Source organism: Mobula hypostoma, chromosome 7 (assembly GCF_963921235.1).
Source record: "Mobula hypostoma chromosome 7, sMobHyp1.1, whole genome shotgun sequence".
Taxonomy (NCBI): Eukaryota; Metazoa; Chordata; class Chondrichthyes; order Myliobatiformes; family Myliobatidae; genus Mobula; species Mobula hypostoma.
In genome coordinates, this window is record NC_086103.1 from 183478873 (window position 1) to 183495715 (window position 16843).

The 16843-nt window shown below is 44.9% G+C and overlaps 1 protein-coding gene across 6 annotated transcripts in view; it reads right to left on the minus strand.

The window, feature by feature from the left end:
- The window catches only part of LOC134349806 (cGMP-dependent 3',5'-cyclic phosphodiesterase), a 309387-nt gene that overhangs the window by 13731 nt on the left and 278813 nt on the right, over window positions 1-16843 (minus strand). For all 6 annotated transcript variants that reach the window (XM_063054695.1, XM_063054696.1, XM_063054698.1 and 3 more), the window contains 3 exons: window positions 13359-13433; window positions 5383-5482; window positions 2470-2579 (listed from right to left, as the gene is read on the minus strand). In XM_063054695.1, coding sequence (XP_062910765.1) covers window positions 2470-2579; window positions 5383-5482; window positions 13359-13433 — 285 coding nt within the window. The remainder of the gene's footprint in view (window positions 1-2469; window positions 2580-5382; window positions 5483-13358; window positions 13434-16843) is intronic.

Here is a 16843-nt window from a genome sequence, read left to right on the forward strand (position 1 = left end):
CCCTCCCCGCTCTCTGCTTTCCGCAGGGATCACTCCCTACGCAACTCCCTTGTCCACTCGTCCGCCCCCATCCCTCCCCACTGATCTCCCTCCTGGCACTTATTCTTGTAAGCGGAACAAGTGCTATACATGCCCTTACACTTCCTCCCTTACCACCATTCAGGGCCCCTGACAGCCCTTCCAGGTGAGGTGACACTTCACCTATGAGTCGGCTGGGGTGATATACTGCGTCTGGTGCTCCCGATGTGGCCTTCTATATATTGGCGAGACCTGACACAGACAGGGAGATTGTTTTGCTGAACACCTACGCTCTGTCCGCCAGAGAAAGCAGGATCTTCCAGTGGCCACACATTTTAATTCCACATCCCATTTCCATTCTGTTATGTCTATCCACGGCCTCCTCTACTGTAAAGATGAAGCCACACTCAGGTTGGAGGAACAACACCTTATATTCCGTCTGGGTAGCCTCCAACCTGACGGCATGAACATTGACTTCTCTAACTTCCGCTAATGCCCCACCTCCCCCTCGTACCCCATCTGTTATTTATTTATATACACACATTCTTTCTCTCTCTCCCCTTTTTCTCCCTCTGTCCCTCTGACTATACCCCTTGCTCATCCTCTGAGTTTTTCCCCCCCTTCCTCCTTTTCCTTCTCCCTGGACCTCCTGTCCCATGATCCTCTCATATCCCTTTTGCCAATCACCTGCCCAGTTCTTGGCTCCATCCCTCCCCCTCCTGACTTCTCCTATCATTTTGGATCTCCCCCTCCCCCTCCCACCTTCAAATCTCTTACTATCTCTTCCTTCAGTTAGTCCTGACGAAGGGTCTCGGCCCGAAATGTCGACTGTACCTCTTCCTAGAGATGCTGCCTGGCCTGTTGCGTTCACCAGCAACTTCGATGTGTGTTTCTAATGAACAAGTCTAAATTAGAGCTAATCAAAGAGTAGCTAGCAAAGCATGAAAGGCATGGAGGTAAAGCATGAAGCATCTTGGGTATTGCATTATTTGAATAGGGGCCATCTGATTCATTAACCCTTATCTACAAACTTGAATGGAATGTCTGTTATCTTTGGTATAAGAAGAGCAGAGCACATTGGCTTGCTATCTTTTCTCTCTTTGCTCTTTCCTGCTGTTTCTGCAAGACTCTTTCTTCTCTCTGTTCTCCTAGCACTTAATAAAACAATTGTGAAACAAGATTTTTGTCTCATTCTTGACTTCCAAAAGAACCTTTGATCAAAAACATCCGAATTCAACACCCATGAACAGGCAGTTGGGATTAGGTGGTATCCAGTTCTAGTCACCACATTTCTGGAAAGTTGGGAAGATCCTGGAGAGCATGTGGGAGAGATTTAGTGGAATAGTTTGGGAAGCAAAGGTATGCAGCTTAAGGTTTGGATCTTGGAGAAGTGAGGATTGTTTCCCATGGAGCAGATGGGATGTGGAAGATGAGAAGACCTGAGGAGAGCTAAGGCACCGGTGACCCCTGTTTCCATCCAGGGGGTCAGTGTGGACATGGTGGAGGATTACAAATACCTGGGGATACGAATTGACAATAAACTGGACTGGTCAAAGAACACTGAGGCTGTCTACAAGAAGGGTCAGAGCCATCTCTATTTCCTGAGGAGACTGAGGTCCTTTAACATCTGCCGGACGATGCTGAGGATGTACTACAAGTCTGTGGTAGCCACTGCGATCATGTTTGCTGTTGCGTGCTGGGGCAGCAGGCTGAGGGTAGCAGACACCAAAAGAATCAACAAACTCATCCGTAAGGCCAGTGATGTTGTGGGGAGGGAACTGGACTCCCTCACGGTGGTGTCTGAAAAGAGGATGCTGTCCAAGTTGCATGCCATCTTGGACAATGTCTCCCATCCACTACATAATGTACTGGGTAGGCACAGGAGTACATTCAGCCAGAGACTCATTCCACCGAGATGCAGCACAGAGCGTCATAGGAAGTCATTCCTGCCTGTGGCCATCAAACTTTACAACTCCTCCCTTGGAGGGTCAGACACCCTGAGCCAATAGGCTGGTCCTGGACTTATTTCATAATTTACTGGTATAATTTACATATTACTATTTAACTATTTATGGTTTTATTACTATTTAATTATTTATGGTGCAACTGTAACGAAAACCAATTTCCCCCGGGATCAATAAGTATGACTATGACTATGAGAATTATTTTGGAGAGGACAGAAGGTATTTCTATTAGTTTTCCCGAAGACTTGAAGACAACACTTAAGCCCCTCAGCCTCCTCTGCTCCACGGAATAAAGCCTCAGCTTATTGTATAGTATTTCTTTATTTTTCTGCAAATGCTTGCAAGAAAATGAATCTCAAGGTATATGGTAACATAAACGTACTTTGATAATAGACTTTGACTTTGGTTTTTGAATCTGAGTGGGAATCGGAACGTGACCCTGCACCCGAGTCCGTTAGTGGTGCAGATGTTATTGCCCCACACTCACCGCTGTTTTGATGGTGGTTTTCCACCCTTTGGTTTGGTCATTGAGGTCACAGGTTGTCATCATCAGATTCAAGAGGAGAGTGTGATGGTCCATCTTCTCTTTGTCGTAAGCTGCCGTGAAACACAAGAGGTCTGTAAGAAAGATCCCAGTTCCAACCAGGAGAGGGTGGATGGGAACACCACGTACTGTTGAGAGTATCCTGACAGGTGCAATGAAACACTTACTGGCAGCAGCATCACAGGTGTACAGCATCAGGTAAGCAACATTCATACGAAAAAGAAAAAAGAAATTGAACGTAAATTATTTATTGGCTTTCTAGATAACCACGAACAGGCCCTTTCAGCCCACCCGGCAACCCACTGATTTAACCCTCGCCTAATCACAGGACAATTTACAATGACCAACTAACCTACCAACCAGTACATCCACAGAGTGTGGGAGGAAACCAGAGCACCCGGAGAAAACCTATGCATTCCACAAGGAGACTCCTTACAGATGACGTTGGAATTGAAATCCGGATTCCGACAGCCTGAGATGTAATAGCGTCACGCTTAGCCATCGCTCTAATGTACTGCCCTGTTACGTCGTGGTCTGGTACGGCAATCTGAATGCGCAGGAAGCTATAGGGAGTGGTGGACACAGCCAATACATCACAGGCACTTAACTCCCCACCATCAGTTCCATCTACAGGAGCTTCTGCCTCAAGAAGGCAATGTTTATCATCAATGGTCCCCACCACCTGGGCCACACCATCTTCTCATCGTTCCCATTGGACAGGAGGTACAGAAGCCTGAAGTTCCACACCACCAGGTTCAGGAACAGCTCCTTCCCTTCAACCATCTGGTTCTTGAACCGGCCGGTACAACCCCAATCGCCACAGTTTAGCATCATGATCACTACTTTGATCACTTTGCTCCAGGATGAACTTACCTCTGTTTTAGTTATGTTCTTGCCTTTAAATATTGTTCCAGTTATATTTTTTTTCATGTGAATGCTGATTATCTGACACCCTATGCCAGTGATGCTGCTGTAAGATTTTCATTACACCTGTGCAGACGGCTAGAGGACCATGAGATATAGGAGCAGAAGCCAAGGAAAAAGGCATATGAGGTAGCAAAAGTGAGTGGGAAGTTGGATGATTGGGAAGCTTCTAAAATCCAACAAAAGGCAACTTAAAAAGCTACAATAAGGGAAAAGATGAAATATGAGGGCAAACTGGCCAATAATAAAAAGCAGGATATTGAAAGTTTTTTTTCGGTTATATAAAGAGTAAAATGGAGGTGAGAGTTGATATTGGACCACTGGAAAATTATGCTGGTGATGTAGTAATGGGAGACAAAGTAACGGCAAATTAACTTAATGAGTACTTAGTCATGATCTTTCAAGAATCTCTTGATTCTGGCATGGTCCAGAGGACTGGAAGATTGCAAATGTCACTCCACCCTTTAAGAAGGGAGGAAGGCAAAAGAAAGGAAATCATAGGCCAGTGTCCTAACCTCAGTGGTTGGGAAAGTGTTGGAGTCTATTATTAAGTATGAGGTTTCCGGTTACTTGGAGACTAATGCTAAAACAAGTGGCTTCTAGGAAGGGAAATCTTGCCTGACAAACCTGTTAGAGTTCTTCAAGGAAGTAACAAGCAGGGTGGACAAAGGAGAGGCAGTGGACGTCATTTACTTGGATTTTCAGAAGGCATTCGATAAGGTGCCACACATGAGGGTGCTTAACAAGATAAATTCCTATGGTATTACAGGAAAGATACTGGCATGATTAGAGGAATGGCTGACAGGCAGGAGGCAGCGAGTGGAAATAACAGACCTTTTCTGGTTGGCTGCTAAAGACTAGTGGTGTTCCTCAGGGGTCAGTATTGGGACCGCTACTTTTCACATTGTTTGTCAATGATTTAGATAATGGAATTGATAGTTTTGTGGCAAAGGTTACGGATGATATAAATATAGGTGTTGGGGTAGGTAGCGCTGACGAAGCAATGTGATTGCAGCAGGACTTAGACAAATTAGGAGAATGGGCAAAAAAGTGACAGATGGAATATAGTGTTGGGAAATGTATTATAATGCATTTTGGTAAAAGGAACAATAACGCAGTCTATTATCTAAATGGGGAGAAGGTTCAAACATCAGAGCTGCAGAGGGACCTGGGAGTCCTTGTGCGGGACCTGGGAGTCCTTTTGCAGGACTCCCAGAAGGTTAATTTACAGGTTGAGTCTGTGGTAAAGAAGGCAAATGCAATGTTGCCATTTATTTCAAGGGGAATAGAATATAAAAACAAGGAGATAATGCTGAGCCTTTATGAAACACTCGGCAGGCTACTTGGAGTATTGTCAATAGTTTTGGGCCCCATATCTCAGAAAGGATGTATAGTCATTGGAGAGAGCCCAGTGGAGGTTCACAAGAATGATTCTGGGAATGAATGGGGTAACCTATGAGGAGAATTTGGCAGCATTCAGGCCTGTACTCACTGGAATTTAGAAGAATTCGAGGGGATCTCATTGAAACCTATGAAATGTTGAAAGGCCTAGATGGAGTGGATGTGGAGAGGATGTTTCCAATAGTGGGGGAGTCTAGGACCAGAGGACACTGCCTCAGAATAGAGGGACGTCCATTTGGAACAGAGATGAGGAGGAATTTCTTTAGCCATGAGGTGGTGTGGTGAACCTGTGGAATTCATTGCCACAGATGACTCTGAAGGCAAAGTCAATGAGAATATTTAAAGTGGAGATTGATCGGTTCTTGATTAGTCAAAGGTTAGCGAGAGATGGCAGGAGAATGGGGTTGAGAGAGATAATAAATCAGCCATGATGAAAGAGCAGAGAAAACTTGATGGGCCGAATGACTTAATTCTGCTCCTCTGTGTCAGTGGCTTATGGCAGTTACAGAGAAAGTTTAGCGAGCTTGGTACCTTTAACCATCTCCTGGAGTTCCGGTAAGATCTCGATGTGGTGAGCCATGTCAGTGGCCAAAATAATGTCCCGCATCAAGTCCAGCATCTTCTGGTAGTCCTGCGCCAAGGAACAGAGGAGGTCAGGAGCACTCAGTACAGAGCTACTGGAGAAGGATGGGGAGAGTGTGGTCACCGGGATTGGACGGGACGAGACGGACAGCAAGTAGGATGGAATAGTCACCAGAAGGACAGATGCCAGGATGGGGTACTCACCGGAATGGAGTGGTCGCTGGGTACATGGGTACTATGGACACTCAGATGGGATGGTCACCCATAGAACATAGAACATAGAATAGTACAGCACAGTACAGGCCCTTCAGCCCACAATGTTGTGCCGACCCTCAAACCCTGCCTCCCATATAAGCCCCCACCTTAAATTCCTCCATATACCTGTCTAGTAATCTCTTAAACTTCACTAGTATACCTGCCTCTACCACTGACTCAGGCAGTGCATTCCACGCACCAACCACTCTCTGAGTAAAAAACCTTCCTCTAATATCCCCCTTGAACTTCCCACCCCTTACCTTAAAGCCATGTCGTCTTGTATTGAGCAGTGGTGCCCTGGGGAAGAGGTGCTGGCTATCCACTCTATCTATTCCTCTTATTATCTTGTACACCTCTATCATGTCTCCTCTCATCCTCCTTCTCTCCAAAGAGTAAAGCCCTAGCTCCCTTAATCTCTGATCATGGAGAGGGGAAGGATGAACATTGGGTTCGTATGGACGTCTGGGGTGGGACGTACAGAATGAGATGTACAGAGATAGAATGGTCACCAGGCTGGAATGGACACTGAGTTCAAGTTTCTTGTTCAACTGTACACACGTATACCACCAAACGAAATAACGTTCCTCCAAACCAAGGTGCACAACACGGTACATATAACCCACACACATAACACATAAAGTAACTTTACCACAAATAAAATTGACAACTAATAAGGTGCATTTTCGACACAAGTTAAAAAGCAAACAGCATAATGCCACTGGTGCTTTAGAAAAGATGAGACCCAGGTGGTGGCAGAGAGTTCAGTAACCTCACAGCCTGGAGGAACAAGCTGTTTCCCGTCCTAACTGCTGTTCTTCTAATGCTCCGGTACCTCCTGCCTGATGGTCAGGGCTCAAAGAGATTACTGGGTGAATGGGAGGGACCATTGACACTGTTAAGGGCCCTGCAATCCTTCATAGGGACTTGTGGTCAAATACTTCACAATTCATGTGCCACACAGTGATACAGCAGATGAGGACACTCAGCAGTGCGTCTGACATGGGATGGTCACTCAGCCAGGCTGGGATAGGGACAGGGACAGGATGGACACAGGGGGAAGGTGGATGGGAAGGATGGACATTGAGGTTGGATGGACACTGAGTTAGATGTCAGGCACTGCCTGTGTGGAGTTTGTACATTCTCCCCACAATAGTATAGGCTCTGGTTTCCTCCCACATTCCAAAGACCGACGTTGTCGATGGCTCAATCAGCCATTGTAAATTGTCCCCAGTGTGTGGGTGACAGGTGGAATCTGGGAGGAAACGATAGGAATGTGGGGAGAATGTGATTAGTGTGGGTTCAGCACATCACTGGGACTCAACTACAAGACCTGGCAACAATCTACAAGTCTCGAAGTACAGGCACACTCATAACATCATTAAAGACCCATCCCATCCCGGACTTGTCTGTTCAATCTCCTGCCATCTGGTAGGAGATACAGAAACATCTTAGCCAAGACAATAAGACTGAAAAACAGCTTCTTCCCCAGGGCTGTTGTTTAGCTGAATAATGCTACACCCCAGCTTGCCAATGGCCTTTGTGTGTTATGGACCATCAAAGTCACTTGCTGCATGTAAAAATGGGATTTTTTTTCTAATTAAGCAGTACTGCATGCATTGTAAATATCTATTTTGCACGGACTGGAGTAACTCCACAATCTTACTGTCTTGAGCAATGGCAATAAAGTTCTACACACAAAATTAGAACATAGAATAGTACAGCACAGTACAGGCCCTTCGGCCCACAATGTTGTGCCGACCCTCAAACCCTGCCTCCCATATAAGCCCCCACCTTAAATTCCTCCATATACCTGTCTAGTAGTCTCTTAAACTTCACTAGTGTATCTGCCTCCACCACTGACTCAGGCAGTGCATTCCACGCACCAACCACTCTCTGAGTAAAAAACCTTCCTCTAATATCCCCCTTGAACTTCCCACCCCTTACCTTAAAGCCAAGTCCTCTTGTATTGAGCAGTGGTGCCCTGGGGAAGAGGCGCTGGCTATCCACTCTATCTATTCCTCTTAATATCTTGTATACCTCTATCATGTCTCCTCTCATCCTCTTTCTCTCCGAAGAGTAAAGCCCTAGCTCCCTTAATCTATGATCATAATGCATACTTTCTAAACCAGGCAGCATCCTGGTAAATCTCCTCTGTACCCTTTCCAATGCTTCCACATCCTTCCTATAGTGAGGTGACCACTAAAATTGCTGGAGGAACTCAGCAGGCTAGGCAGCATCTATAGAAAAGTACAGTCGTTCGGGCCAAAACTCTTCAGCAGGACTGGAGAAAAAAGGTGAGGAATAAATTTAAAAGGTGTGGGAGGGGAGAGAGAAACACCAGGTGATAGGTGAAACTGAGAGGGGAGGGATGAAGTAATTAGCTGGGAAATAGCCTTCTCCAATCAACTTCCCAGCAATTTACTTCATTCCTCCCCCTCTCAATTTCACCTATCACCTTGTGTTTCTCCCTCCCCTCCACTCACCCTCTAACTGTGACTCCTCATCTTCTTTTTCTCCAGTCCTGCGAAGGGCCTTGGCTCGAAAAGTCGACTGTTTACTATTTTCCACAGATGCTGCCTGCCCTGCTGAGTTCCTTCAGCATTTTGTGTGTGTTGCTTGGATTTCCAGCATCTGCAGATTTCCTCGTGTTCGTGACAATAAGGTTCTGCTTTGTCCTATTCTATTCTATTAGTGCGAGTGGGTGGTTGAAGGTTGGTGCATCCTGGTGAAGTTGGCATTTGGCATCCTGGTGAAGTTGGCAATTGGCATGCTGGTGAAGTTGGCAATGGGCATGCTGGCCTTCATCAATTAGGGCATTGAGTACAGAGGTTGGTGCATTATGTTGCAACTCTACAAGACACTGCGAAGGCTGCACTTGGAGTACTGAGCTCAGTCTAGGTCACTCTGCTATGGAAAGATGTCATTAAGCTGGAAAGAGTGCAGAGGAGACATAAGGATGTTGCGAGGTCTTGGGGAACTGAGTCATGGAGAGAGGCTGAACAGATTGGGACTTATTGTTCTGTCAGCACACAGGTGAATGAGGGGTGATTTAATAAAGGTGAATTAAATCATGATGGGCATAGGTGAATGCACACAGCCCTTTTCCCAGGACTTGGAAGTCGAGAAATCGAAGGCACAGGTTTAAGGTGAGGAGGCAGAGATTTAACAGGAACCTGAGGGGTAACATTTTCACCCAGAGGGAGGCCCATACATGGAATGAGCTGCCAGAGAAAGTGATTGAGACAGGTATATTAACAATATTTATGAGACACTTGGGCAGGTATATGGATAGGAAAGGTTAGCATTGTTGCAGCGGCCATCGTCTTGAGTGGACATAGTCGGAGTGGTGATCTTAAAGCGAAAAGAGACTTCACTCAGAGAGAGCAAAGGAAAGAAACGCTCAGTGTTTCTCCCTCTCTTCTTTATATCTGCTCAGTGAGGACAGGAGAGATGACAGATAGGATAGTGAAATGCTCCCCTTGTGGGATGTGGGAAGGCAGTGTCCCTGACAACTACAACTGCGCATGGTGTGACTAGTATCTTAAGTTGTGTATATTTCAATGTAAGAAGTATCGTAGGAAAGGAGGATAATAGTACTGAAGATGAGGTAGCTGGTTTACAAACAGAGGTAATGTGCAGTGAGGAGAGGCTGTTGATAGAGCAAAATTGCAGTCAACAGGATGAGTTGCAATGTAAATGGCAGATAAAATGAAAAGGGTGAATACAGAACTTAAGGTGTTGTATTTGAATGTGTGCAGTATATGGAATAAGGTAGATGAACACAGCACACAGATACAGATTGGCATGTATGATGTTGTGGGCATCATGGAATCAAGGCTGAAAGATTATAACTGGGAGCTTAATGTCCAAGGATACACATTGTATCAAAAGGATAGACAGGAGGGCAGAGGGGGCTGTGTTGCTCTGTTGGTAAAAAATGAAATCAAGTCATTAGATAGAGGTGACATAGAAGGTGTTGGCTGATTGTGGATGGAGCTAAGGAACTGCAAGGGTAAAAAGACCCTGATGGCAGTTGTATACAGACCCCCAAACAGTCGGAAGGATGTGACCTACAAATGACAAAGGGAAATAGAAAACGCATGCCAAAAGGGCAGTGTTACAATAGTCACGGGTGACTTCAATATGGAGGTAGATTGGAAAAACCAGGTTGGTACTGGAACAGGAGGGGGAATTTCTAGAGTGCCTATGAGATGGCTTTTTACAGCAGCTTGTGTTGAGCCCACTAGAGGGTCAGCTATTCTGGATTGGGTGTTGTGCAATGAAGCAGAATTGATTAAAGAGCTTAAATTAAAAGAATCTTGAGGGTCAAATGATCAAAGTATGGTCTCAATTCACCCTGAAATTTGAGAAGGAGAAGCTAAAGTCAGATGTATCAGCATTACAGTGGAGTAAAGGGAATTACAGAGGCATGAGAGGCGTTGGCCAGAATTGATCGGAAAAAAACACTAGCAGGGATGATGGCAGAGCAGCAATGTCTGGAATTTCTGGAAGAAATTGGGAAGGCACGGGATATATACACCCTAAAGAAGAAGAGATATTCTGAAGGAAAGATGGCATAACCGTGGCTAACAAGAGAAGAAACAGCCAACATAAAAGCCAAAGAGAGGACAAATAATAGAGCAAAAATTAGTGGGAAGTTGGTGGATTGGAAAGCTCTTAAAAACAAACAGAAGAAAACTAAAAAAGTCATTGTAAAGAAGGAATACAAAAGTAAGCTAGTCAATAATATTAAAGAGGATACGAAAGATTTCTTCAGATACATAAAGTGTAAAATAGAGTTGAGAGTGGATATCAGACCACTGGAAAACGATGCTGAACAAATAGAGATGGGGGACAACAAATTAGTGAAGAGACTGAATAAATAGTTTGCATCAGTTTTCACTGTGGAAGACAGTAGCAATATGGTGGAAGTTCCAGGTATTGGGGGAATAAAGTGTGTGAATTTACCATAGAGAGAAGGTTCTTAGGAAACTGAAAGGTCTGAAGGTAAATATGTCAGCTGGACCAGATGGTGTACACCCCAGGGTTCCAAAAGCGATTGTGGAGGCATTAGTAATAATCTTTCAAGAATCAATATGTTCTGGAATGGTTATAGAAGACTGGAAAATTGCAAATGTCACTCCACTATTCAAGAAGGGAGAGAGGCAGAAGAAAGGAAACTATAGGCCAGTTAGTCTGATCTCAGTGGCCGGGAAGATGTTGGAGTCGAGTATTAAGGATGAGGTCTCAGGATACTTGGAGGCACATGATAAAATGGCCATAGTCAGCATGGTTTCCTCAAGGGAAAATCTTGCCTGACAAGTCTGTTGGAATTCTTTAAAGAAATAACAAGCAGGATAGACAAAGTAGAATTGTGTGATATTGTGTACTTGGATTTTCAGAAGGCCTTTGACAAGGTGCCACACTTGAGGCTGCTTTACAAGCAATGAGCCCATGGTATTACAGGAAAGATTCTAGCATGGATAAAGCAGTGGCTGATTGGCAGGAGGCAAAGAGTGGAAATAAAGGGAGCCTCTTCTGGTTGGCTGCCAGTGACTAGTGGTGTTCCACAGGGATCTGTGTTGGGAACAATTCTTTTTTTACATTATATGTCAATGATTTGGATAATGGAATTGATGGCTTTGTTGCAAAGTTTGCAGACAATATGAAGATAGGTGGAGGGGCAGGTAGTTTTAAGGAAGTAGAGAGGCTACAAAAGGACAGACAGATTAGGAGAATGGGCAAAGAAATTGCAGATGGAATACAGTGTTGAGAAGTGTATGGTTATGCACTTTGGTAGAAGAAATGAAAGGGTTATTTTCTAAATGAAGAGAAAATACAAAAAAAAATTGAGGTGCAAAGGGACTTGGGAGTCCTTGTGTAAGATTCCCTAAGGGTTAATTTGCAGGTTGAGTCTGTGGTGAGGAAGGCAAATGCAACATTAGCATTCATTTCAAGAGGACTAGAATATAAAAGCAAGATGTAATGTTAAGACTTTATAAATCATCGGTGAGGTGTTACTTGGAGTATGAAGAGCATTTGATGGCTCTGGGTCTGTACCCAGAGTTCAGAAGAGTGAGACGAGATATGACCTCATTGATACCTATTGAATGGTGAAAAGCCTTGATAGAGTCAAGTCAAGTCACTTTTTATTGTTATTTCGACCATAACTGCTGGTACAGTACACAGTAAAAATGAGAATGTTTTTCAGGACCATGGTGCTATATGAAACAATACAAAAACTACACTGAACTACGTAAAACAACACAAACACCACACTAGACTACAGACCGACCCAGGACTGCATAAAGTGCACAGAACAGTGCAGGCATTGCAATAAATAATAAACAAGACAATAAGCACAGTAGAGGGCAGTAGGTTGGTGTAAGTCCAGGCTCTGGGTATTGAGGAGTCTGGTGACTTGGGGAAAGAAACTGTTACATAGTCTGGTTGTGAGAGCCTGAATACTTTGGTGCCTTTTGCCAGATGCCAGGAGGGAGAAGAGTTTGTATGAGGTGTGTGTGGGGTCCTTCATAATGCTGTTTGCTTTACAGATGCAGCGTGTGGTGTAAATGTCTCTGATGGCAGGAAGAGAGACCCTGATGATCTTCTCAGCTGACCTCACTATCCACTGCGGGGTCTTGCGATCCGAGATGGTGCAATTTCCGAACCAGAGTGGATTTGAAGAGGATGTTTCCTACAGTGGGAGAGTCGAAAACCAGAGGACATAGTCCCAGAATAGTGGGGGTGTCCTTTTTGAATGGAGATGAGGAGGAATTTCTTTAGCCAGAGTGGTGAGTCTGTGGAATTCTTTGCCACAGGTAGCTGTGGAGGCCAAGTCTTTATTTATATTTAAGGTGGAGAGTGATAGATTCTTGGTTGGTCAGGGCATGAAGGGATACGGGGAGGAGACAGGAGACTGGGGCTGAGGAAAATTAGATCAGCCATGATGAAATGGTGGAGCAAATTTGATGGGCCTAATTCTGCTTCGAAATCTTAAGGTCTTGTAGCCTTATGGCTAGGAAAGGTAGAAATTCAGAGAAGATTTGATAGGAGTATACAAAATTATGAGGGGTATAGGTAGGGTAAATGCAAGCAGGCTTTTTTCACTGAGGTTGTGGGAGACTAGAACTAGAGGACATGGGTTAAGGTGAAAGATGAAATGGTTAAGGGGAACCTGAGAGGAAATTTCTTCACTCGGAGGGTGGTGAGAGTGTGGAACGAGCTGCCAGTGGAAGGGTTTGATTTCAACATTTAAGAGAAATTTGGGTATTTTATTTATTTCAAGATACAGCAAGTAATGGGCCCTTTCAGCACAACACACCGCACTGCCCAGCAATGCACCTGTTTAACCCCAGCCTAATCACAGGACAATTTACAAAGACCAATTAACCTACCAACCAGTACGTCTTCGGACTGTGAGAGGAAACTCTCTCCCTCAGGGGAAGAACATACAAACTTTCTTACAGAGGACGCCGGAATCGAACTCCGAACTCTGACTTCCCCAGGTGTAACCGCTAATCTACCGTGATGCCCCAAGAGTAATCTGTGTAAATTTAACGTTTTGAAATTGTGTACGGGTAAGTATGTTTGAACAGTATGCAAGACAGGTTTTTCAATGTGCCTCGTTCCACGGTACGATAATAAACTGATCTACCAATTGCACTCACCTTCCGAGAGAAGGACTCAAAGATATTGCACCCCTCAGTGTTCAGAATGGCGATGGCCTGAGCAAAATGGTGCCTCTGTGTATGGGAGAAAGAACGCAGACCTTGTAAGTGAGTGAGATCACACCACAGACACCCTCAAACCCTTCCTTCCCATCCCACCAAGTGTTGACACGAAGTTGTCACTCACAGCTTCCATTCCCACCACTGACACTGACGGGAATGAGGCTCTTGGGCTCATTCCGTCCATTGCAGCGCTTGGGACTCCCCCCATGGATCCCATTCCCCTTCCTGCTCCAAACGTGCCCAGATCCCAAGGAACCCTTAAATTCTGGTTGCCCATTCTATCAGAAGAAAGGACACGGAACTGTACAGAATGGTACGGGCCCTTTGGTCCACAACCTTTTAACCTACTCCAAGATCAATCTACCCCTCCCCTCCTGCACAGCCCTCCATGTGCCAACTGAATAGTCTCCTAAATGTCCCTAATGTATCTGCCTCTGTCACTGACCCTGGCAGCACGTTCCACAGATCCACCACTCTCTGTATAATAAAAACCTACCTCTGACATTGCCCCTGCACATTCCTCCAATCACATCAAAAAGCTGTCCATCAGAACATGGAACAGAGAACAGACAAGCACAGTACAGCTGAACTGGCCCACAACGTTTTTAACCTACTCTAAGATCAATCTAACACTTCCCTCCCACAGAGCCCTCCAGCTTTCTACCATCCATGTGCCTATCTAACAGTCTCTTCAATGTCCTGCCTCAACCATCACAAACCACGCAATGTGTTCCAGGCATGCAGGTAAAAATCTCAAGAAAGCAGCATCCCTCACCACCCAGGGCATGTACCATGAGGGAGGAGGTGCAGGAGCCTGAAGACACACCTCAATGATTCAAGAACAATTTCTTTTCCTCTGCCAGCAGTTTTTTCAACAGTCTGTGAAATACCTCACTATTCCTCTTTTCCACTTCTCTTTTGCAACTCATACCAAATAGAGTCATTGAAAACTACAGCACAGCCACAGGCATTTGGCTCATGTAGATCATGCCAAACCATTTAAACTACCTACTCCCACTGAACTACACCTGGACCATAGCCGTCCATACCTCTCCCATCCATGTACAAATTTCTCTTAAACATTGAAATCGACCCCACATCTACCACTTGCACTGGCAGCTCGTTCCAAACACGCGCCACCCTCTGAGTGAAGTTTCCCTCATGTTCCCCTTGAACATTTAACTTTTCACCCTTAATCCATGACCTCTAGTTGGAGTCTCATCCAACCTCAGTGGAGAAAGCTTGCCTGCAGTTGGACGGTGGGCAGCAAGGGTGTGTAAAAAGTTCTACCTTTCAATCAGGATGGTGATCCAAATTTTAAAGGCAGCAGTTTCTCTGAGTTGAGGAGTGACCAATCAACAGGAGGCAGTGCGTAAAAAGAGTTACCTTTCAGTCAGGTTGGCATTCAAGATTTAATAAGCAGAGCTTCATGATAGCTTCTCGGAGTTGACAACCAATCAGCAAGAGGGATTAATTAGAAAGGACCAATAAAAATAGCACAGGTGAAAGTGGAGTGGCCATCTTGTGAGTGTGCCAGTACTTAAGAGTGGCTTTGGCTCATCAGGCTTGGCTGAGGTAAAGTACTTTGTAAGTTACTCTCTCTTTCTCTTCTTACTCGTTCATTCCACATCCATTAGGGCATAGTTGCTTAGTGAGAATGGCTCCAGGGGCTGTGTTTTGTACCGTGTGTGGCATATGGGAAGTCTGGGAGACCTTTGCACCAGGTGCTCCAAGTTGCATCTCGTGAGGGAATGTGCCAAGTAATTGGAGCTGCAGCTCGATGACCTTCAACTCATACAGGAGAATGAAGAGGTGATAGACAGGAGCTACAGGGAGGCAGTCACCCCTAGATTGCAGGAGACAGGTAACTGGGTGACTGTCAGGAGAAGGAGGGATAATGCACAGCCAGTGCAGAATACACTTATGGACATTCCCTCAGTAGTAAGTATTCAACTTTAGATACTATTGGGGGGGGGGGGAACCTACCAGGGGGAGCCACAGTGGCCGGGTCTCTGGCACTGAGTCCAGTACTGTGGAATTGATGGCTTTTTTGCAAAGTTTGCAGATGATATGAAGATACAGTAGGTGGAGGGACAGGTAGTTTTGGAGAAATAAAGGGACTGCAGAAGGATGTAAACAGATTAGGAGAATAGGCAAAGAAGTGGTAGATGGAATACAGTGTTGGGAAGTGTGCAGGCTCTGGGTCTGTATTCACTCGAATTCGGAAGAATAACAGGTGACCAAGTTGAAGCTTATCAAATGGTGAAATGCCTTGATGGAGTGGATGTGGAGAGGATGCTTCCGGTGATGTGAGAGCCTAAGACTAGAGGACACAGCCTGAGAATAGAGGGCTGTCCTTTTAGAAGGAAGGAATTTCTTTAGCCAGAGAGTGGTGAATCTGTGGAATTCATTGTCACAAGCAAGTCCATGTATATTTAAGGCAGAGGTTGATAGATTCTTTATTGGTCAGGGCATGAAGGGATGCGGGGGGGGGGGGAGCCAGGAGATTGGGGCTGAGAGGAAAAATGGATCAGCCATGGTGAAATGGCAGAGTGGACTCAATGAGCCAAATGGCCTAATTCTGCTTCTATGTCTTATTACTGTAACTTATGGCCTCAAGATCTTCCAGAGGACCAATTTTGTCCCTTGCAAACCTTTTGCTCTTCACATATCCATAGAAGCCCCTAGGATTCTCTTTCACCTACTCTGCTAGAGCAAACTCATGCCTTCTATTAGCCTTCCTGATTTCTTTCTTAAGTGTTCTCTTGCATTTCTTATATTCCATAAACACCTCATTTGTTCCTGCCTGCCTATACCTGCAATGCATCCCCTTTTTTTTTCTTAACAAGGTCCTCAATATCTCTCGAAAACAAAAGTTCCCTAAACCTGTTATCCTTGCCTTTTACTCTGACAGGCACATACAAGCTTTGTACTCCCAGAAATTCATTTTTGAATGCCTCCCATTTACCAAGTACACATTTGCCAGAAATAGCCTGTTGCAATCCACACTTGCCAGATCCTTTCTGATACCATCAAAATTGGCCTTTCTCCAATTTAGAATATCAACCTGTGGACCAGACCTATCCTTCTCCATAATTATCTAGAAACTAATGGCATTATGATCACTGGATGCAAAGTGTTCCCCTACAGAAACTTCTGTCACCTGCCCTGTCTCATTCCCTACAACAGATCAAATATCACACACTCTCTTGTTAGGACTTCTATGTACTGATTAAGGAAACTTTCCTGAACACACTTGACAAACTCTTTCCCATTCAGCCTTTTTACAACATGGGAGTCCCAGTCAATATGTGGAAAGTTAAAATCACCTACTATAACCACCTTATGTTTCTTGCCACAGTCTGCAATCTCTTGACAAATGTGTTCCTCTAAATCCTGTGGACAGTTGGGTGATCTATAAT